Below are 21959 nucleotides of genomic sequence, written 5' to 3' on the forward strand. Positions count from 1 at the left end.
AACCCGCATATTGCCCCCAACAATCTGGGTCCTCATTTTACCCACCTCAGAAGGATGGAAGGCTGAGTCAACCATGATGATGATGATGATGATGATGATGATTATTATTATTATTACTATTATTATTAATTATTTGACTTCTATGCCGCCCAATCCTGAAGGACTCAGGTCGGCTTACAACAGTGATAAAAATACAATAAAATAATAAAAAACTAGTATAAAATGAACACAGCAACTTGCATACCATCCAATCCAATACATTTATATATGTGGCCAGGGACGTTCTTAAAATCACTGATGCTATTTAAGACCCTGCGTGGCGCGTCAACGGTCCTGACAACTAAACCGCACGACGACCAGGATCACGTGCGATAGATACCAGCGACACCTTTTTTTTGTAACAGGAGCGGCTGCGGTGGTGAAGTCAAGCGGTTGAGATCTGGGGGATTACGAAGAGAGCGTCGTTCCGTTTCCGTTTTACTTGCTACCTTCCCCTTTAATTTAATTCGACCGTCTGCCCCCCCCCCCATCACTCGGCTCCATCACACGGCCAAGAGGCAGCAATGTCAACCCCCCCTTGGATGTTTTCGAAGAGCTGAACAGCCTGCTTCGTGACGTGAGCGCCGAACGTCCAACTCTTCCGCCGATTGGCTAAAGGGAGCGGAGGCGGGCACAGAACGTTGCTGTTTGTGTTTAAACGTTCCAGCGGGAGGGGTGGTGGAGGGCACGAAATAGCATTTTTTTTTTTTGGTGGGTGTTTTTAAAAAAATAACAATTCGGGCGGCGACCGGAGGGAGAGAGAGGGAGATCCCCGCGGAGCGGCTCCGTTCGAAAGGCGGCCCTCGCGATGGTGCCGTCGCGGTGCGTGAAAAGCGAGTACATGAAGTGCTTCAAGGAGCCCAAATGGGAGGCGTGCGGCCCCTGCTACCAGGAGCTGCTGCGCTACCGCCTGAGCCGGCGCCTCTTGGAACAGGCGCACCGGCCTTGGTTCTGGGACGACTGGGAGCAGGACAGCAGCCCGAACGGGAGCAGCAGCAGCGGGGGCGGCAGCAGCCCCCCGTCGTCTCAGGGCACCTCCAGCCCTCCGGTCGTCCGGCAGCCGGAGGAAGAAGCGGCCCATCTCGCGGGGGGAATCGGAGTCCCCGGCGGCGATCTGGGTCTCGACGGGATCGGCGCGGCCGGAGAGGATGGGGCTTCCAGTCCGGCGCCGGTGGAACCCCCCGGCGGACCCGGTATGGGCTCTAATGGCTGGGGATTGAAGGGTGGGCCGGGTGGTGGTGGGATGGAGGTAATCGGTCTCTTGGAGTGACTCAGTGGCGTTAATACAGGGGCTGAGCTTTGGGCTCCGCAGCTCCGGTCTCCTCTCACCCCCCCCTCTCAATTAAAGAGAGTTTTGTCATTAATATATTGATAAAGAATGTCGCTCATAAAGAGCTGTCAACCTGTGCGAATGTCTGTCCTCAAATAATCACCCATCTATGTATTTATGAACATTCACAATCTATTTCTTTCTTTCTCTCTTTCTCTGCATGGTGTTAGTGCAAAATGTCAATGAGCTGTGCAAAAGGTTTCAGGCAGTAGTGTTTTATTTATATTATGTATTTATGAACATTCACAATCTATTTCTTCTCTCTCTCCCTCTCTCTCAATTAAAGAGAGTTTTGTCATTCATATATTGATAAAGAATGTCGCTCATAAAGACCGGCCAACCTGTGTGAATGCCTGCCCTCAAGTCATCATCCATCTATGTATTTATGAACATTCACAATCTATTTCTTCTCTCTCTTTCTCTCTTTTTCTCTTTTTGTGTATGTTGTCAGTGCAGAATGTCAGTGAACTGCAAAAGGTTTCAGGCAGTAGTGTTTTATTTATGAACATTCACAATCTATTTCTTCTCTCTCTTTCAATTAAAGAGAGTTTTGTCATTCATATATTGATTAAAGAATGTTGCGGGCAAAGAACTACCAACCTGTGCAAAAAAATGCCTGCCCTCAAGTCATCATCCCTCTAGCTAAATTCAGCCTTGTTTGTATACACGTTTAAATTCTGCCGAATTTTACTGAGAGTCAGCCTAAGAACCCTTGGCATTTTCTTTTCTAAGGATTTGATAAAGGCCAACAATGAGACAAAAATCTCATGCCTAGCAAAATGCTAAAGCAGGATTGTAAATGTTGTAAATATTGATTTGGTTAAGAAAATGTATGGAAGAATGTCAGTAAGCATTTATGAACATTCACAATCCATTTATTTACACACTCTCTCTGTGTCTCTCTCTTTCTGTGCATGGCGTCAGTACAAAATGTGAGTGAGCTGTGCAAAAGGTTTCAGGCAGTAGTGTTTTATTTATGTTGTGCATTTGAACCCCCACAATCTATTTCTCCTCTTTTTATCTCTTTCTGTCTTTCTCTGTGTCTCTCTCTCCTCCCCCCTCCCTGTCTCCATCTACCAGACCGTCAGTCATTTAAGAGAAGCAAAATGACAATAACAAAAACAAAAGCCGCGATCCACTGCAGAACCGACCCGGGTCCCTCGAGGGATTCTGCCTTTGCCCTAAGGCAACCAAAGCGGTGGATCCCAGCGCAGAGGGCAGCTGGGGTCGAGCCGCAGCCAGGCTAGGCTCGACCCGACTTAAGAAAACAAGGGCAGGACTCTAGGCACAGTACACAGGCAGGCAAAGAGATTAAAAACAGAAGTACCCGTTTTTTCCTTTCTGGATGCAATTCGTCTGGATTTTTGCAACCTCCAGCGCCCAGAAGGTTGACTCAGCCTTCCATCCTTCCGAGGTGGGTAAAATGAGGACCCAGATTATTGGGGGCAATATGCTGCTTAGTCTCCGTAAACCGCTTAGAGACGGCTGTAAAGCACTGTGAAGCGGTATATAAGTCTAAATGCTGTTGCCCTAGGACGGGTAGGCAAAGTTGGCTCTTCTATGACTTGTGGACTTCAACTCCCAGAATTCCTGAGCCAATCATGCTAGCTCAGGAATTCTGGAAGTTGAAGTCCACAAGTCATAGAAGAGCCGACTTTACCTGCCCCAGGAGAATACGTTGCTACCTCTCCTCCCTGAGAGCCGCTCCTTGTCCCTTTAGACCTGGTACCAGAGCGGCTCCGTTCCCTCGGGTGACGATGAAGGCTGAGAGCGGGGGCGGCGAGAGAGAGCCCTCCCCAAGATCCTGCCACGACCTTGAGCGGATCGCTAGGCCGTTTGCTTCGGGAAAGGCAGGCGGGTGGGCGGTGATCGGCTTGCCAGTCAATGGGGGCCGCTGGGAAACTACCCGCAGGCCTTGCTTTGGGGGGGGGGGGCTTCCTTCGTGCAGCGGAGCCTCGGACATTCGATTCTTGAGTTTTTTTTAAACCGACCGAATTGCGAGGGGCGCGGAGGTTTTGGGTTTGGTTTGATCGTTTTAACGCTCATTTAAAGGGCAGGGCGGTTTGGTTAAGGGAACCGGTCGGCGTTAGGACCCAGCTGCCTTTCCGGCGATCATGACGTCTGTCTCTTGCCGCTGAGCGCGGATTATGGCCGCGGATTCATCCTAATGAGAACCCATCTGGCAGGATAACGGAGGCGGATCTGCTCTTCTTTTCGCGGGACGTGACTTCCCCACCTCACCTTCTGTAACCCCGACTGGTGGGAGCCGGGAGGAGGCCGCTCTGGCCTGCGAGGTTGTGTGGGAAAGCTTTAATCCGTATGGCTTGGTTGACCCTATTGCAGGAATAGAATAGCATTTAGACCAGGGGTAGGGAAAGTGGGCTCTTTTATGACATGTGGACTTCAACTCCCAGAATTCCTGAGCCAGCATGATGGGCTCAGGAATTCTGGGAGTTGGAATCCACAAGTCATAGAAGAGCCAACTTTCCCTACCCCTGATTTAGACTTATATACGCTTCATAGCGCTTTTGCAGCTCTCTCTAAGCAGTTTACAGAATCAGCATATATTGTTGCCCCCCACAATCTGGGTCCTCATTTTACCCACCTTGGAAGAATGGAAGGCCGAGTCAACCTGGGGACAAACTGCTTAAACTTTGATTTCTTTCCCTCTGCTAATATTTTTTGAGCTTCAACCCTAATTAGGATCCATTTCTCTCTCTCTCTCAATTAAAGAGAGTTTTGTCATTCATATACTGCTTAAAAAAATAAAGGGAACACTTGCACAACAAAATATAACTCCAAATAAATCAAACTTCTGTGAAATCAAACTCCACTTAGGAAGCAACACTGGCAGTCAATTTCACATGTCAGCACATTCAACTTTGTTCAGAACAAAGTATTTAATGATAATGTTTGATTCATTCAGATCTAGGATGTGTTATTTGAGTGTTCCCTTTATTTTCTGAGCAGTTTGTATTGATTAGATAAAGAATGTTGCTCACAAAGAACCACTAACCTGTGCAGAAATGCCTTCTGCGCTCAAGTCATCACCCATCTAGCTAATTCAGCCGTGTTTTGGATTTTACTGAGCGTCAGCCTAAAAACCCTTGACATTTTCTAAGGATTTCATAAAAATCTCATGCCTAGCAAAATATTAAAACAGGATTATATAATTGTAAATATTGAATTGGATTGATTGAATTAGGATCTCCCCCCCCCCCAGGATAATACAAGGCATACAGTTCTGGCCTTGTATTTGTTGCCATGCATTTCAGCATCTTCCTGACCTTTAAAGATCTTTATTCAGCATCACTGCTCTGTGCTTTGTAGATTAAACACTGTCAAATGGCCTTATTTGAGTGGTAAATTTGAAGTGCTGAACTACAGCTAGCAGTTAGCTGAAGTAGCCTGGGGTGGGAATAGGAAACAATTTTATTGGCCAAGTATGATTGGACACATGAGGAATTTGTCTTGGTGCAAAGGCTCTTAGCGAACATAAAAGAAAAAATAAATTCGTCAAGAATCATAAGGCACAACGCCTAATTATTAATTATTATTAATTTGATTTGTATGGACTTAATGATAGGCTGGGTACATCTAAACAATCAAATCATATTAGGAATTAGTCAATATAAATTGTAAGGATACAAGCAACAAAGTTACAGTCATATAATCATTTGTGGGAGGAGATGGGTGATGGGAATGATGAGGAAATAATAATTAAGGTGGCAGCTGGCTGGTTTAGAGATCCAATCACCCAGGGACAAACTGCTTAACCTTTGATTTTCTTCCCTCCTCTAATTTTTTTTTTTAGCTTCAACCCTAATTAGGATGCATCCCTCTCCCTCTGCCCCCCTCTCTCTGTGTGGAAAGAGAATATGTGGGTATACAGTTCTGGCCTTGTATTTGTTGCCATGTATTTCAACTTTTTCTTGAACTTTAAAGATCTTTCTTCAGCATAACTGCTCTGTGCTTTGTAGATTAAACACTGTCAAATGGCCTTATTTGAGTGGTAAAACAAGCTTCCTTTAAAGGTAAATAAAAGGTAAGCCCTTTGCTTTCTCTAAGCCACAAACTAACCGTACTAATCCTACAGATTTCACTGCTCTGAATCCAAGCTGGGTGCAGATCAGGTTTTGAAAGCAATTGGTGCTAAAATCAATAGTCTTACTTGTGCCTATCTCTTAACTTGGTTGACTTCCAGTCTCCAGAATTTATCAATCTTAAAAGATGGAACTCTCAGCCACCCTGAGTCCCTTTGGGATTGGGCATCATATAAGTCAATTAAATTAAATTAAATTAAATTAAATTTATTTTATGTTTGACAATGCCATCAGAACAGAATCTTCTCAGGGCAGCTTGCAACAAATGCAATCAATAACCCCGTAGTTGGAATTTATACAATTATAATGTGAAACCACATATTTCATAAACAATCACCTGCAATTGATTTGAAATTCATCAGAACGTCTAGCCAGAAACTCTTCAAAGCCAGCCTCAGAGTATCATTAAAAGAGTAAATAGATAATACCCTGTTTCCCCCAAAATAAGATGTTCCCTGATAATAAGGCCAATTAGACTTTTGGGTGCATGGCAATAAGGCCAAGCACTTATTTCCGGGTTAAAAAATATAAGACAGGGTCTTCTTTTCAAGCAAACACGGATAGTGATAAAGTATGTATTCTATTTTGACACTCAGTCAAATGACTATCCTTCATCGAGGGATAAATAACATCAAGGAAGTTAGCAGCAATTTAGAGGCGGCAACCAACATAGAGGCGGCACTTGGACATCTGTTTTGGTTATTGAAATGGATGTCTAAGTGTTGCCTCTATGTTGGTTGAGGCAGACAGGATTCCCTTGGGTACCATTTGTTGGGGCTCAAGGGAAAGGGAGGGTTTTGCCTTCTCTTTCTGCTCAAGATCTTCATGTACAATTGGTGGACAACTGTGTGACACAGAATGCTGGACTCAATGGGCTTTGGCCCAATTCAGCATGGCTCTTCTTATGTTCTTAAGAGCCAAGAATTTTATCAATTTACATACCTCCTGCTCCTGATAAAGCGAGACTGTGACAGCCTACTTTTGACTAGGGAATTCATGGTCTCTGAAATCATTTCCATGGTTTGCAGAATTGGCAGCCCAATTTCCTATTTTTAAGATGGGAAACCTCTTAAGTACAGCCCTTTAGTGTATGCTTAACATAACTCAAACAAACATTCCACAATCAATCTTTCAAAATCTACAGGATCTTAAGAAATATCATGCATGTCCCTAAAACAATTCATTGGGCTGTTTGGCTAGCAAAATAGTGTTCATCATGGTCTCAAACACATTTTTGATTGGTCTTATAAACAGAAATCCCACCCCCTTGATGAAGCACAGAACATTTTCTGGCTCATTTGGAATTACTGCATATTAGCTGTAAGAGTTGTGGTGGCTCAGTGGCTAGAATGTAGTACTGCAGACAAATTCTATTGACTGCCAGTAGTTAGATTGTCACTGGCTAGAGGTTTACTTAGCCTTCCATTCTTCCAAGGTCGGTAAAATGAGAACCCAGATTGTTGGGGAAATATCCTGATTCTGTAAAATGCTTAAAGAAGGCTGTAAAGAACTATGAATTGGTATAACAGTCTAACTGTCTAAGTTTAACTGTTATTGCTGTTGAGGTCCACTCAAAGTTTAGTTTCAGTCCATTTGTGAAATACATTGTTGAGACTAGCACTTACTTTGCTGGCAGATAGAAACCAATTTTACAAATAGACTCTGAAATGCTAATATTATGAAATATGGGTCTCTTTCCATAGACTGCAAAAACAAAAACAAATGGAAGACCCATGTACAATTGATACGTGGAATATATGATTATAAATGACAATAGGCAGAATGATCACTGGGCAAATTTTCAGTATAGTGTTACTAATTGTTTAAGGATGATGTTATATGATACTGGCTTAGATGACTCTTAGTCATCTTGCTGATGTCACACTGATTCCATTGACATTATTATATTTCTAATGTTAAAACTGTTGTTTAACTAACCTTCTGTTATTCCCAATTATATGACTGAGATATAGCCTTCCCCGTGGGCTTTCAATAATAAGAATCACATTTACAGAACATATACTCAACAAGTGCAGTAGATTGTGAGATGAGATTGGTGATTTTTGAACTGAAACACAGATTATTGCTTATGTAAGTCATTGCCATGGTAGCATGCATTTTAAAAGTTGCGTAAGCTTTCAGATGCCAGCCAAAAATAAGCAGGATTTTCAGATTTTTCTGGGAATTGTAACATGGCCCCAAATAGCAACAGCCAAGATGGAAGAGACACTTCCCTCCCCCCCCTCACACAACACAATCTGTGGTCCTTCATGATCTGTTGTCTGCTTGGGGAAAAGTACTTGAATATTATATGACCATTTCAGGATGTCCTTTCTTTGCTGCTACAATTTTACCGTTTGATTTAGAATCAGATCTAACTCTGGTTCACTTCCCCATTCAGCTATGAGGCTTGTTGGGGCAATAATATTTCTCAGACTAACCTATTTCACAGGATTGTTGGGAATTAAAAAAAATGGGAGGGATGACCAAGTTATTGAGGGGCACAGTGGTGAGAATGCAGTACTCCAGGCTTACTTCTGCTGCCTGCCAGCTGCCTGCAATTTGGCAGTTCGAATCTCACCAGGCTCAAGGTTGACTCAGCCTTTCATCCTTCCAAGGTGGGTAAAATGAGGACCCAGATTGTTGGGGGCAATATGATAATTCTGTAAACCACTTCGAGAGGGCTGTAAAGCACTGTGAAGCAGTATACAGTATAAGTGTAAGTGCTATTGCTATTGTCTCCTTGGGAAAGGGAAATTAAAGGAATGAATGGGATGCAAACAGCTATTTCTCCTAAGGTGGCATAAGAGGGAGTTAAAATGGACCAGCTTGCATTCTAAGTCTGCAATGGCTAAAAAGAGGGAACTGCTTCCTTCAACTCCAAATGAATCAAAAGAGTTATGCTGCAAAAGGAGATGGGATTCATTGGGCAGGCTAAAACAACGTTCACTTGTCATTTTCTTCCCAGAGGTCGACCTTCAAGAACTATCGGAAGGGAAGTCTGTAGCCAAGAAAGATGAAAGGAAAACTGCTGAGAAAGGATTCGACAGTTCAAGTTGTCCGCAAAAGCAGCCTTTGAGTCAGAAGAATGCTTCCGGCAGAAAAGGAGCAAAAAACCCGCAAAGGACAGAAACAACATTGGGAATAAAACACCCATTTGCTTTGTATGGTTGGGGTGAAAAGCAGACTGACACAGGCAGTCAGAAGACACACAACGTCCGGGCATCTGCTTCAGTAAATGAAGTAAGCGAAAGAAGGATGTGTTTTAGGAAGATACTGGCTAGGGAATTCTGGGAATTGAAGGTTACCCATATTAAAGGTGCCGAGTTTAAAAAACACTGGTCCAAATATTTGGCTTTATGCTAGCCCTGTGTTAGGTAGGTTATTTGCAGTCCAAGATGAACATTTTTTGAACCCTGAAATAGGTGCATGGCTTTATTGCCGTGCACTCAAAAGCTGGATTGGGCTTATTTTCAGACAATGTCTTATTTTTGGGGAAATAGGGTAGTATTTTGCCTTTGTGCCATGGGATGCCGAACACAGTCAGATGTAAACTTTTTTAAAAATAAAACTTTTTTATTGTGATAGGATATCTAGGACATGTAAGTTTTGGATTGTTCCTCTCATATTTAGGTTCCTGTGTCTGAAGCTACTTTGTACCCCTACTTTATAAGAACAGGCCCATCTTTGTCTAAAGACACTCACACAACCTTTGGATGTGAGTTTGCCTGTCCTTTTGACTTAGATGCATTTACTTGTTTGTTGCCTATGCACTTGTCTAGAGTAACAGTGCCCATGCTAGCTTTTTGATGGCCCATAAAATAATTTTATTTTAATTATCAAGGGATTAATACTGCTATTATTATAAAAGTAATAATCATAGGAAATCCTTTATTCCAAACTAGCTTTACTTCTCTCGTCTCTGCTATCCTTTAACCATTAACCCAAATACATGATCCACTGAGACCAGAAATTATGTGAAATAACTTGTAACAGATTTGCTAAATGGTACCTCTGCTAAATTATCAACTGATAATAGCAAAACCAAACACCAAAATCAAGAGTAATTAATCAGATTAAAAAAAACCTGTTCAGTCACACTCCCCACACCTGTAAACCAGGCTGCCTAGACACCATCTACACAGTCGTGGGCTGTGGTAATAAAATTGTATTGGCCCTTCACTGCATCTACACCACAAAGGCAAACCAATAGACACCAGAAAAGTCAAATAAAATTGACCTTTTGACAGTCACATATTAGAACCAGCACCATTTCCCCCTCTCAAGTCACACCAGTCCCCTCTATAAAAGAAACACTCTGTATCCCATTTTCTCTGTATCTGCCCCCAGGAGCAAACCTCTTTGCTTTTGGGAATAAATGGATCACCTCCTTTCCGCCGCCAGCAGGCCTTGCGTCCTGTTTGCTTACAATATCCAATCTCGGAAAAGGGACTTGGAAGTTCTTTTAACATCAAATTGCCTGAATTTTTGTTATTGTATAAGACAGCTGCCATTTTTGAAATGTCTACAACTTGAAGTTAAGATTCTTGTTGCCATGGACCCTAGCAATGCATTAAATTGGGACTGAAAAACGCCTTGGTTATGGGGCAAGGATTTCCTGTGCCAAGCTTGCTTTCCTTCAAAGGGTGGGGTATATTTTTAAAGAGGATTTTATGATGGTGGCAATCGTCCAACTTTTTTTCAGAGCCGAAAGGTTTTTGTCACCTAAATCTGTATTTATTTTCAAATTATGATTCCTTTAAAAAAAAAAAAAAGCTTCCCAGGGTAGTTTGTAAATAACAGCCTTGCTGTGTCATAGCCAAGCCTACCTAATTCCAGTTCCCCCAGTGGCAAGGCAATTCCCATGGGAAACCTGCAAGCAGTATCCGGAAGCCTGTTAATTTGCTTGCTACAGGAGACATTGTCTTGCCTCCGTGAGATACTCTGAAGGCATAACTGATTGTTTCCTTGGCTGTTAACATGTCTGGGTTAATCATAACACTGTGGAACAAAATTGGTCTAAATCCTTGTTGTTGATTCTGGTTTAATGGAAAGTTTTCTTCATGTTTTTTTGGCTGCCATTTCAGTGCTGCTGTGGAAGGAACTCTCGATGCTAGAATTATGACTTAGCCCCTATCAAAATCAGCATAAGATATACAGTATATAAAAAAAAACAGCAGTCAGGATGAGGATGAGTCAGGATGAGCGCAAGTTTAGGAGTGGCACAAAACATTGAAGTGCTGATGACTCCACCTTGATAGGAACTTGAGTGCCATTGAGAAGCTGTAAGTTCTTGCAAAATAATGTTACTGTACTTCTGAGAGCATTGTGGGGAAAAAGAAAGGAACAACTATATCAGTGCTTTTCAACCTTTTTTTAGCCGCAGCACATTTTTTACATATACAAAATCATGGGGCACATTGAGCGGGGGGGGGAGTGGAGGGGCTAAAAAAAGTTTGGACAAAAAAAATTATCTCTCTCTTCCTCCCTTTTGCTCTATTTCTCTCCCTCTTTCTCTCTCTTCCTTCCTTCCCCTCTCTGTCCATCCCTCTTTCTTTCTATCTTCCTTCCTTCCTCTCTTTTTTGCTCTCTTTCTATCTCCCTCCTTCCCAGCCTCTCTTTCTTTCTCTCTTGCTTTCTTTCTCTCTTTCTCTCTTGCTTTCTTTCTCTCTTTCTTGCTTTCTTTCTCTCTCTCTTGCTTTCTTTCTCTCTCTCTCTCTCTCTTGCTGAGCTTCGCGGCACACCTGACCATGTCTCGCGGCACACTGGTTGAAAAACACTGAACTATATACTGGTTAAACCTCTTTGTATGCTACCTTAATCAACTAAAATTAATAATGAAATGTTAAGTAAAGATTAAGTATAACTGAACTTCAACAAATTTCCAAAAGTCCATGTGATGTATTGGCAATTTCTACTCAAGTAAAATTAGTGGTACCTGTAGTAGGGACTGAAGATGTGAGACTGGAGTTTGACAGAGGGGAATATTCATGCAGTATTTATGAACAGATAAGAAGGTATTTGTACAAAATTTAGCCAATTTCAGCTTCATAGGTTCTCTGTAATGAAATACTGTAGCTTGTTGTCTCTGCTCTTCTTTTCCTGTGAGTTAGTCTGCTAGCTAGGACATCTTCTGATAATGATATTTTTTACGTTCATCCAAATTAGAAAACTTAGTAGCTTGGAAACAAGAGGGAATGTTAAATGAAATTGAAGTGAGTTGATTATATTGTTTTGTTCTTTAATAATTAACCACAGCTTTCTAATCTGGAAAACAATGGGACAATACTGTTAACAGAAGATCGTCTTGGTTTTAGTTGGCCGAGACCAGGGGTAGGCAAAGTTGGCTCTTCTATGACTTGTGGACTAAAACTCTCAGAATTCCAGAGCCAATCATGCCAGCTCAGGAATTCTGGGAGTTGAAGTCCACGTTATAGAAAAGCCACTTTTGCCTACCCCTGGCCTAGGCCAGTGATGACGAACCTTTTTTTGCTCGGGTGCTAAAAGGGCAATAGTGCGTGTGCATGCACGCACAATTCCCCTACTGTCCCTCCCTACATATGTGTGCAGGCCTCACTGAAGCCTGTAGACTTCCAGTAGGTCTGTTTTTCGCCCTCCCCAGGCTTCAGGAGGCTTTCCTGAAGCCTGGGGAGGGCAAAAAATGGGCCTACCAGAAGTTTGTTTCTGAACTTCCGGTAGGCACGTTGTGCCCGCTTTTAACCTTCTACAAGCCCCAGCAGCTTTCCTGAAACCTGGGGAGGATGAAGAAACCCTCCCTGCCCTCAGGAAGACTGAAAATCAGCTGGCTAGCACATATATGCATGTTAGAGCTGACATAGGGCAATGCCTCACATGTCCTCAGATATGGTTCCGTGTGCCACAGGTTTGCCATCACGGGCCTAGACCAAGTAGCAGATATATGAAAAAATTCATATTTTGACATATTAAGCTGAAATATGTTTATCCATATAATCAGGGGTAGACTACTGCCCGGACCGGGGGTGGGGGAAACACAGTAGAGTAGCGAAAATGGAGCTCCACCCCAGAGCGCCCAATTTGCACTGAAAGATGTTGAAAGAAAATGCAGGGCTTCCTGCCTAAGCCACGCCCACAGTGTGGTAGTAAAAGTTTTGGTAGCCCTTCAATGCATATAATCCATGTAGGGACAGACCAGTTGCCTTTTGTAAAAGCCCCTTTGGGACTAACTAGTATACAGTCATTTACTGTGTAATGCATAATACAAGTAGAATCTAGTGTATGAAGAGTATTTGGAACATGCACAAAGTAATGAGATAAGGTTCTTGAGTATTATTTTCTGCAGAGTTTTAAAAATAGAAATATTTCATACTCGATTCAGAAGCAAAAATATTGCACTTTAAACTGCATCTGTCTCTTCCTAGAAGAATTTAAAAATATATGAAAGCAATGTTGTTTTTCTTAAGGAAAACGGATAACACAGCTGAGTTGTTTAGCAAGTGCAAGGTGCTAATTACATTTTTTTTAATAAAGGAAGAAAATGTTTGGACTAAGACAGTAACAAGTCTTTCCTTGAGTTATTTTTGTTTCCAGTGAAAATTAATTTCTGTTAAGCAAAACAAGTATCCTAGCAGACAGTATTTTTTTAAAATGGCTAGTATTTCATAATAATATATGTATTCTATATCAAATTAAACCATAAATTTTGTGTGCTTTTTTCCAGATGTCTGTATGTCCAATGCTATTTTATAGGCAGTACTGTATTAACCTATTAATATTGTAGGTTTTAATTTTTTCTTTATCTTAGGAACCTAGCTATTCAGCATGTTTATTGCTATGATTTCTAGACTTCTGGCATAAATAATTATTTTTATTTTTCTGATTAGCTCCTCTCATAATGTATGTAAAATTATTAATTATGATACTGATGATAAGTCTTAATTATATTGCATATTATTTTGCTAGGGAACTGTCCAGAGTTGGTTGAAAGATAGATGCCTATATAAATGTTTTTAAAATAAATACAAAATAAAGAAATTAGTTAGTACTAGTAAATATTAACAGAAATCCTAGCATAGAATATCTATTGGTTGGTAACTCCAGGAGTAATCATTCACAAAATCGAATAGCAGAATACAGATATATTTTGTGCAAATGTTATGAAACAGGACTAACAAGCCACCTCTTACTCAGTGAGTGAAATATTCATAAAAGGAATCCATATAATGCAGTATTTTGCAAAGTTGGCAACTTTAAGATGTGTGAAATTGCTGTCTGGGGAATTCCGGGAGCTGAACTCCATACATGTTAAACTTGCCAAGTATGAAAAGCACAAATGTATAAAATTCCAAATTAGTATTTAAAAGACTGTTTGGGCATGACTTTCATCAAATGATTTCAAAGCTGTATTCCCTCCCCTCTCCTCATTTTTAAACTGTGCCTGCAGATACACGAATCTGCGTTAAGAGCAAAGAACAGAAGACAAGTGGAAAAAAGGAAACTACCACAAAGACGGATACACACAGCAGAAGTAGAAAGAACATGGAGAACCAAGCCTCCGGGTCCAGACAATCCATGGATGACAGAATACATGAGGTGTTACTCCGCACGAGATCGGTGATTGGACTTCTAATTTTTTTAAAAAATCAGAGTGCTTTGAAAACAACTAGGACACCAGTAGAAAACTCCAGACTATTATGCAAGTGTTTTCCATTTTTTATCAACGGGTTTTTAAAGCAGTTTGTTACATTTATTTATATTTTAACTATTTAACCTTTGCAGCAGCAGAAGATCCATATTGATGAGAACTATATTTAACAATATAGGGCACTTGCTAGATTTATTTATTTATTTATGTTTTAAGGAAAATGTCAAGAATTGACCATCAGCCGAGAAAACTAAAATTGAGTAATACATTTTTAAATAAAGCAAGTCAATATTTTCTTGAAATGGCTTTTTTTCCTCTATAGTTCCTGAATTATACCAATCTTGTGCCAATAGAAAAGCAATTGCACTAGAGTTACATTGAAAGCATCCAATTTTCAGTGCAATTTATTGTAAAAAATAATCATGAAAACCTGACGGCAACGGATTTGTAAAGATTCTTCCTGGACAAATGAAGGTCTCATTAAATTATGAGATGAGATGATTGGCAATAATTTATAAAAGGACTGCACGCTTTACAAAACTGGCAGGTAAAAAAATGTTTTCTGGAAGCTGACCATTGGATTCCTTAAAGCAGCCGATTGTTTCCTTGCTGGAACAACCAAAACGAGGTTTTCGTTTATCCAGCTTAATGAAATCACAGTGGACTTAAAGACATGCATTTTTGCAGATGTAACTGTTGAAGACTTATACAGTACTTGGAAACATTGTGTATTTTTAGAACAAGAAAAATATCTCCTTTTCATAAATGTATAGTGACTTTTGAGGTTTACATTTCTGCTGTAGATGTTGTGACTATACAAAATTGGATATTTTGGTGCAGTAGATTAGTAATATCCTGTGACTGTGGTTTGGAACATTTGCTATCATGAACCCATTGTACCAAATAACAGATAAAGACAATCGTTAACTATGATGGTCTAATGAGTAGTTTGTAGAAAGTACAAATGGTTTTAAACTTTTTGTAGTAAAATGCTTCATTTTGAGCGGACTTAAATACATCCAATGAAGATAAGGCTTCTGCACAGTGACTTTTAAAACATTAAAACTCTTGAATTTGTTTCATTGCCTGTTTAATCAAGCTGGGTTATATTTTGTGTCAAAACTCAGGTGACAATGTATCACACATTTCTGGTTTTTTAAAAGTGGTTTTCTATAGAGGAAGAAGCCATTGGCAATCATGAAAGTGCAACATACTTGAAAGATTGTACCACAGAGTGAAACTACCTGTGATTTTTAACTTTGAAATAAATGATTTTTTCAGTCTCAGTAACTGTTTCATCAGAACTTGACAAAAAATTGGCTTTAAAGATACAGCAAGTGCAGAGCTTTGTAAAACCTGTCATTAATCAACAATAAGACCTTAAAACTCATTTTCCAGGTCATTTTTGCTCAGGACACAGTGTTTGCTCTGAATAGAATCTATTCATTATATTTAGATCCTGTCCTTCTTCCAGGAGCCAAGAAAAAGCCTGCATTCATTGCATTGACTCCCCCCCCCCAAAAAAATACTCTTATGGGTGAGGGGCTGAACTCCCCTCCCCCCAAAAAACCAGGTCCAAAGTAATCTAGTGAGCTTCCAGTGTTGCGGAAAGTGAAACTGCTTTCCAATCCAACATTTCAACCATTATACCACAAATGTCATTTTACCTCTTCTATGGTTGCATATAGTGGCTTTATTTCCATCTATAGGTAGATGTAATTGAACTTTTTTTGGGATGGTAATTTCAATCTTTATACTATTCCTTCAGTGTATCAAATTAATTAATTTGAACAGTCTGTGGCTTCAACATAAAATGACTACCACTCATGCATTAGAGAGCAGAGGTTGGTTCCTTCAGGTTCGCATCAGTTCTATAGGACCGGTAGCAAACTGCTGTTGATGTCATGGTGATATCACAGAACCAGTTCTATCGATGCCGGTCCATTGACCCACCATCTCTCTCTCTCTCTCTCTCTTTTTTGGAATATTTGGGGTGAAGATTTCTTCTTCTGCACATACGCAGTAGTTTCCGTCACTCCGCATGTGCCACCGTTTTATTTTGGGCTTACATTTTTTTGGAGAATTTTCAGTACTGCGCATGCGTGGGAGTAAGCAATGGCGAGATAAGTTAGAACTCACCCCTGCTAGAGAGGCTAGAAAATACCAAGAAAATCCTAGGGCTTGGAAAAGTACCACAAAAATCACCTCCCCAAAGGGTATTTTCAACACCAGCTTTTTGAGAATAGAACATGTACTATAACTGCACGGCTGATTAGTGAGAAGTTGGAACAGAAGGTTAAAAATATCTGGAGAATTAGAACATCAAGCGCCCGGCTGAACACTGTTTCAATCTGCTGAGTAGATATATTTTTTTTGTTTAATAAGATTTAGTATGGGAACACAGTCATAAAATAAAGTGTGTAACTCTCTTTATCTAAATGCTGATGTATGCAGTTGTGGTTCTTCCGAACAGTGGGGTTGTGCAGCTTTCAGTCGACAAATGCATGAACTTGCAAATGGCACTTTAATGTATATTATCAACTTTTCCAACAGATGTGTACTTTGAGATAATGTGCACTGTGGATATTTGCTTTTGTATGTACTTGTGTTCAAATATTTTCCCATATCTCAGTTGAACAACTATTTTTTATGTAAATGCATTTCTTACTCACTTTGGAAGAATGAACTTTTCCTAATGTGAAGCAAATGACCACTAATTAATGCTTTTTCTTTCCTTCTTTTTACCATAGTAACGAGTCAATGTCTTTAATAAATTAAAGTTGCTTTTCTCCCCTCAAGCTTCTCATGTGAAATTTTTTGTTTGCTACTTATGCTCTGGTGAGTCATAATATATAAATATGAACACGTAGACTAGAATACTAACTTTAGTATTGGTTAAAATACCAGGTAGATTTAAAGTGTTGAGAAGTTTCCTCTTGTGCCAACCTTAATACCAGCAGAAAAATAATGGGATGTATACCCCTACTGCTTGAAGTACAGCCATCCTCTTCAAAATTGTTACAAAAATCCTTGCTAGGCGCACTCTTTCCTCGGCTCTAGCAGTGATGTTTGTTTCAGTTGGAAATCACTAATCTTAAAAAGTAAATGCATTTAAAGTGAAATATAGACATCAACTGAAATCTTTCTTTATCTCAGAATGGTGTTAAAAGGAGCTGTAGTTTGTTTTTCTCTTAAGTGCACCGAGAGTAACGGTGCCAGAGATAAAACATAACATTACTCCTTTCCATGTAACATCAACATTGGGAGGACTCTTATGTGAGCCTGTACCAGTTTATGACTTAGGGCTAACTGGGGCAGGATAATAGCATAGTCCTTCATGAAACTCAAAGTTACAGTTTCTAACTGGGCCAGATTACTGAGATGTTGATCAAAGGGAAAGCGTTTGGCTGAAAGCCATAAATTTGATGGTCACTGTTCCAATACAAATTAAAAATGAAGGATTAAGGTTAGAAATTAGAGGTATCATCCATCCATCCCTGGGAGTCAATCACTTTAAAGCATAAAAAATTAAGCTTGGAGTAGTATGTGACGGGCTACAAGAATGGTGGAAGGTCTTACGCATAAAACGTATCAGGAAAGACTTAATGAATTCAATCTGTATAGTCTGGAGGACAGAAGGAAAAGGGGGGACATGATTGAAACATTTAAATATGTTAAAGGGTTAAATAAGGTCCAGGAGGGAAGTGTTTTTAATAGGAAACTGAACACAAGAACAAGGGGACGCAATCTGAAGTTAGTTGGGGGAAAGATCAAAAGCAACATGAGAAAATATTATTTTACTGAAAGAGTAGTAGATCCTTGGAAACAAACTTCCAGCAGACGTGGTAGATAAATCCACAGTAACTGAATTTAAACATGCCTAGGATAAACATATCCATCCTAAGATAAAATACAGAAAATAGTATAAGGGCAGACTAGATGGACTATGAGGTCTTTTTCTGCTGTCAGACTTCTATGTTTCTATGTGACTTAGAATATTTCTAAATGATATGTTTTTCTCATATTTTTGTGGTCTTTAAATGTAATTGTACTCACCATGATTTTGAATACGTGAATAAAAATGACTTGAAAAATTCAAACAAGTCACACGAATATGTTTAAGTGATATATGTCAACTACCTGACTATGGTTGAGAAAAAAATGTGCAAGGCTTCAGGAATTTTAGAGATTAGACAGGTCTCTTTCTTCACCCACTTCTCCTTTTAGTAGGTTCATCTCACTTTAATTAGAAAAGGTATTCAATTAAGAGGTAAAATAGACCAGATAAACCTTCATCAAATGGTTCCAAGTTTATTTCCAGACTAGGAACAATGATCCACATCCAAATGACAATAGGCTGCATGCATGATTCAAGCTGTTAGCAAGTGAGTTAGCTTGTTCCACAAAGTATATCAATGCAGTATTTGTTATTTTGCATCAATTGTCATAATGCAAATGACATCGTTTGCATAACTTGCAAATGATGCACATTGCATAACATGCAAATGATGGAATGTTTCATCATTTTCATGACGACAGGATTATACAAATTGCCAAGGAAATGAGGCCCAATGCATGTAAAGTCTATTGCATTGAGTTTTCACTATATGCTGAGTTCAATAGTTATCTAATATTCAGAAAGTGTATGCTTAATATACAGAGTTTATCAAAATTGTCAATAAAACTGTCAAGAGAAAATGATATTGGTCAGAATTCAATATTTGTACCACCTTCTTCTCATCTTTTTTGACTTTTAAAATAACCAGGAATGTACTATTTCTATTTAGCAGTGTTTCTCTTCTTGAATGACAGGAAAAAAATTCTTTAAAGCTCTATTATTCATTAATTCACCTGATATTCGTGGTAGAGTTGGCCAATCATAAGTCATACAATAAATCATATGAAAGTTTTTAAAGAAAAGTGTCCTATTTAGTGTATTTAGCAGCTGCCATGCAGAACATTTAGTTTTCAGGAACATGCTACGGTGCCAAAGACTATTTTTTTTTCTTGCATTGTCCAACGGAAATGATGTAACTCTACCAAGAAAACAAAAACTCTTTAAGATTGGATTCTGAATTAACAAAAGAAAACCTGAATTTAGTATAGAAATTACATTAGTAAAGACAAATCTTTGGTAAAAGATAGTCCTCAACACACAACCATAATTTTCTCAGATAAGCAAGGCAGTTACTGAGTTCTGCCTAATTTTACTACCTTTTTAAAAAATATGGTTGTTAACTAAATCATTAAGTGAATGATATGGTTGTTAAGCAAATCTGGTGATCACATGATTTCCCCAGATGTTGCAATAATTGTAAATCCATGTTGGTTGTTAATGCCTGAATTTTGATTACATGACTGGGATGCTGCAACATTTATAAATGTGAGGACCGGTTGTAAGTCACTTTTTTCTGGTGCTCTTGTAATTTTAAATGGTCATTAAATAATTGTCAGTTGTAAGTTAAAGGCTATAATTATAGCAAATGACACACAGATATTGTACTATATTGCACTTATCTCCACAGCTGTCAGGTCTTGCCAAAGCTTTAAGTTATGGTAGAGATCTGCATTTGCAGCATGTAAAAGTAAAACCTTACATATTGAAAAAAGTATTTTTCACAGGAATTAAATATAGAAAAATTGAATTGAGTGTAGAATTATAGGAAATGAATGCTTATGTCGCACAAGGGAGAGGTTATTGATAAAAATAATTTGTGTGAAAAGTCTGATTAACTAGAAAATATAATTATTCACCCATACTCTTCCCCCCAAAAGAATCCTACATTAAAAGATATATACAATTTTTGGAATTTATTTGTTAGTCAACGTTTCTGTAAAATTAAGCAGCAAGGTAAAATCTTCAGAGTTTTAGAAACCATGCATTTTAATGCATGCTATAAATTTTATTTTTAGACACATGCCAATAACATTCTCCCTTAAGCACAAATAGGGGTGCAAAAACTCCTGGAGTTCTTATTTCCAGAACTAAACTAACAGAGGTAGCAATTCAGCACCCTTGTATTAAAAACTTGCAGTATTCAGAAACAGGTGCCATTTGGAAGAGGCCACAATTCTGGGATCCAAAATGCCCCCAGCTTCCAGGATGTCCATAGGAAGGCCGTGCAGTGGCTTGGCGTTTCTCCTTCCTGAAGACCATCTTCAGGAAAGATAAGTAAAGTAAAGAGTGATAGGGGGAAGGCCCAAGGGTTGTGTAGGGCTACTGCAGCATCCCTGTGGTCAATTGTAAGGGTGGACAGATTGCAAAATGCCCAAATTTTGTTCAGTAACCACAGAGGTGCTGCAGTGGTTATAATTTTGAGCAGACGTTGTAATTTCCTTTGTTTAGTGCTGTTGTAGTTTTGTATGATTGCTGACCAAATGGTCGTAAATCAAGAACTACCTATAAGTGAAAGTTAGTGCTGAATTCAACCGCCTTTTTAAAACTTGAGGGAATTTCCTATTATAAGAAAGGCACAGGATTTTCAGTGCCTTATTTTCCTGGCTGGCTCTCTGTTTCCTTCTGGGTACAATTCAAGGTGCTGATTATTCCCTTTAAAAGCCCTATATGGCAGGACACCAGGGTTATTTCCAGGAGCTCTATCCTTAATGGTATCTGCTGTCCTACTAGATCTAGGTATGTTTCTGGTCCCTTCCTTTAAATATTGCTATAGGAAGTGCACCTTTTTCATGTCAGCTCCTATTCAACAGAATAACCTCCTATTCAACAGAAAAGTGTGAGTTAGGCAGCATAATAACCAGATTGATTCATAACTGGCTGCCCAACCTCACTCAACGTGTAGTGCTCAACAGAACTGCATCTACATGAAGGAATACATTTTGATTTTGATATAAGCAGGTCTATAGCACACCAATTCTAAAAGAAACAATGCTTTAAGAACTGCAGCTACAGTATCAAGCTCCCTGGTTCCCAACATGGGGCGCTTGCCCCACAGGGGGGCAATTTGATTTTTGAGGGGGGCAAATGGAACCTTGTTTAAACCAAATCATCTGAGTAGTTTACTTTTCGAATAGTAAGAACTATATGTCATGGGGCGGGGGGGGGGGGAGCATCAGGATTTGAGAGATGCTTAGGTGGGGCATGGCCAAAAAAAGGTTGGGAACCACTGATCTAGCTAATGGTACCAAGCTAACTTTATCTCCAAAAGAACAGAAGTTCTAAGCAAGTTAGAATTTGTGAAATGCTGTTTATTAAATTAATTGGGAGTGGGGGGGAGAAGAGCAACTCATTATGACTCCTGTTGTATTCATAAGTTGGTGAGGGGAGGGGAAAAAAGGGAACCTCTCCCATAGTACACCTAAATATAACCACAAACTGTGATGCTGCAAAGTCTCCATAGCAAACTCTGCTAGCAATACGAAAGGTATTCATTTCTGCATAATAACGACAGGAACCCTCAATGCTTTTCTGCCCTTTTATCACTATCTTCCTCTACTCTTCCTTTTCCTAGGCTACCCAGCATTAAGACCAAAAAGAAAACATTCATTGCACTTACTCCACATAATGGTTTAAAGCAAATATTACTGAACATGAAAGTTCAGAGGAGAAAGACTACAAGAATGCTGATAACAGCTTCAGAATGCCAAAGACTTGGTATTGCTCTTCCCTGAAATTTAAAACACAAGATTACTTTATAATAGTTCTAAAGGGGTGGAGAAAGGACTGCCAATGATACATAATAGATGGATCCAGGAAGATCCACTTAACTGGAAAGTATCTCCAAGCTTCTTTTGATTCTTTTTCTATCAACTTAGAAGCATTAGCAAATCCATAACAAAAGAGGCAAAAATGATTCCTGAAAAGACATTCAAAACATCCATGCTGTTAATATTCATGCTATGAACT

General features: G+C 39.6%; 1 protein-coding gene across 2 annotated transcripts; it reads left to right on the forward strand.

The window, feature by feature from the left end:
- Window positions 1-722: 722 nt before the first annotated feature.
- On the forward strand, window positions 723-16893 carry CCSAP (centriole, cilia and spindle associated protein). Of its 2 annotated transcripts, XR_011557458.1 has the most exons (4): window positions 776-1232; window positions 8441-8715; window positions 10560-10757; window positions 13895-16893. XR_011557458.1 is itself a non-coding variant. In XM_070733954.1 (3 exons), exons 1-3 carry the CDS (start codon window positions 848-850, stop codon window positions 14066-14068), a joined length of 834 nt encoding a protein of 277 aa, XP_070590055.1. In that variant the 5' UTR covers window positions 723-847; the 3' UTR covers window positions 14069-16893. The 2 variants fall into 2 exon arrangements, 1 of the variants encoding a protein (XP_070590055.1); XM_070733954.1 differs by lacking the exon at window positions 10560-10757 and having other exon boundaries at window positions 723-1232.
- Window positions 16894-21959: the final 5066 nt, after the last annotated feature.

The sequence above is a fragment of the Erythrolamprus reginae genome, chromosome 1, assembly GCF_031021105.1.
Source record: "Erythrolamprus reginae isolate rEryReg1 chromosome 1, rEryReg1.hap1, whole genome shotgun sequence".
NCBI lineage: Eukaryota > Metazoa > Chordata > Lepidosauria > Squamata > Dipsadidae > Erythrolamprus > Erythrolamprus reginae.

What these genes read in the sequence shown, in the direction of transcription:
- CCSAP (XM_070733954.1), top strand. Translation starts at nt 848, where the DNA reads ATGGTGCCGTCGCGGTGCGTGAAAAGCGAGTACATGAAGTGCTTCAAG. An exon ending in GGAACCCCCCGGCGGACCCG is followed by an intron (nt 1,233 to 8,440) that starts GTATGGGCTCTA and finishes TTTTCTTCCCAG; the next exon opens with AGGTCGACCTTCAAGAACTA. An exon ending in CATCTGCTTCAGTAAATGAA is followed by an intron (nt 8,716 to 13,894) that starts GTAAGCGAAAGA and finishes CTGTGCCTGCAG; the next exon opens with ATACACGAATCTGCGTTAAG.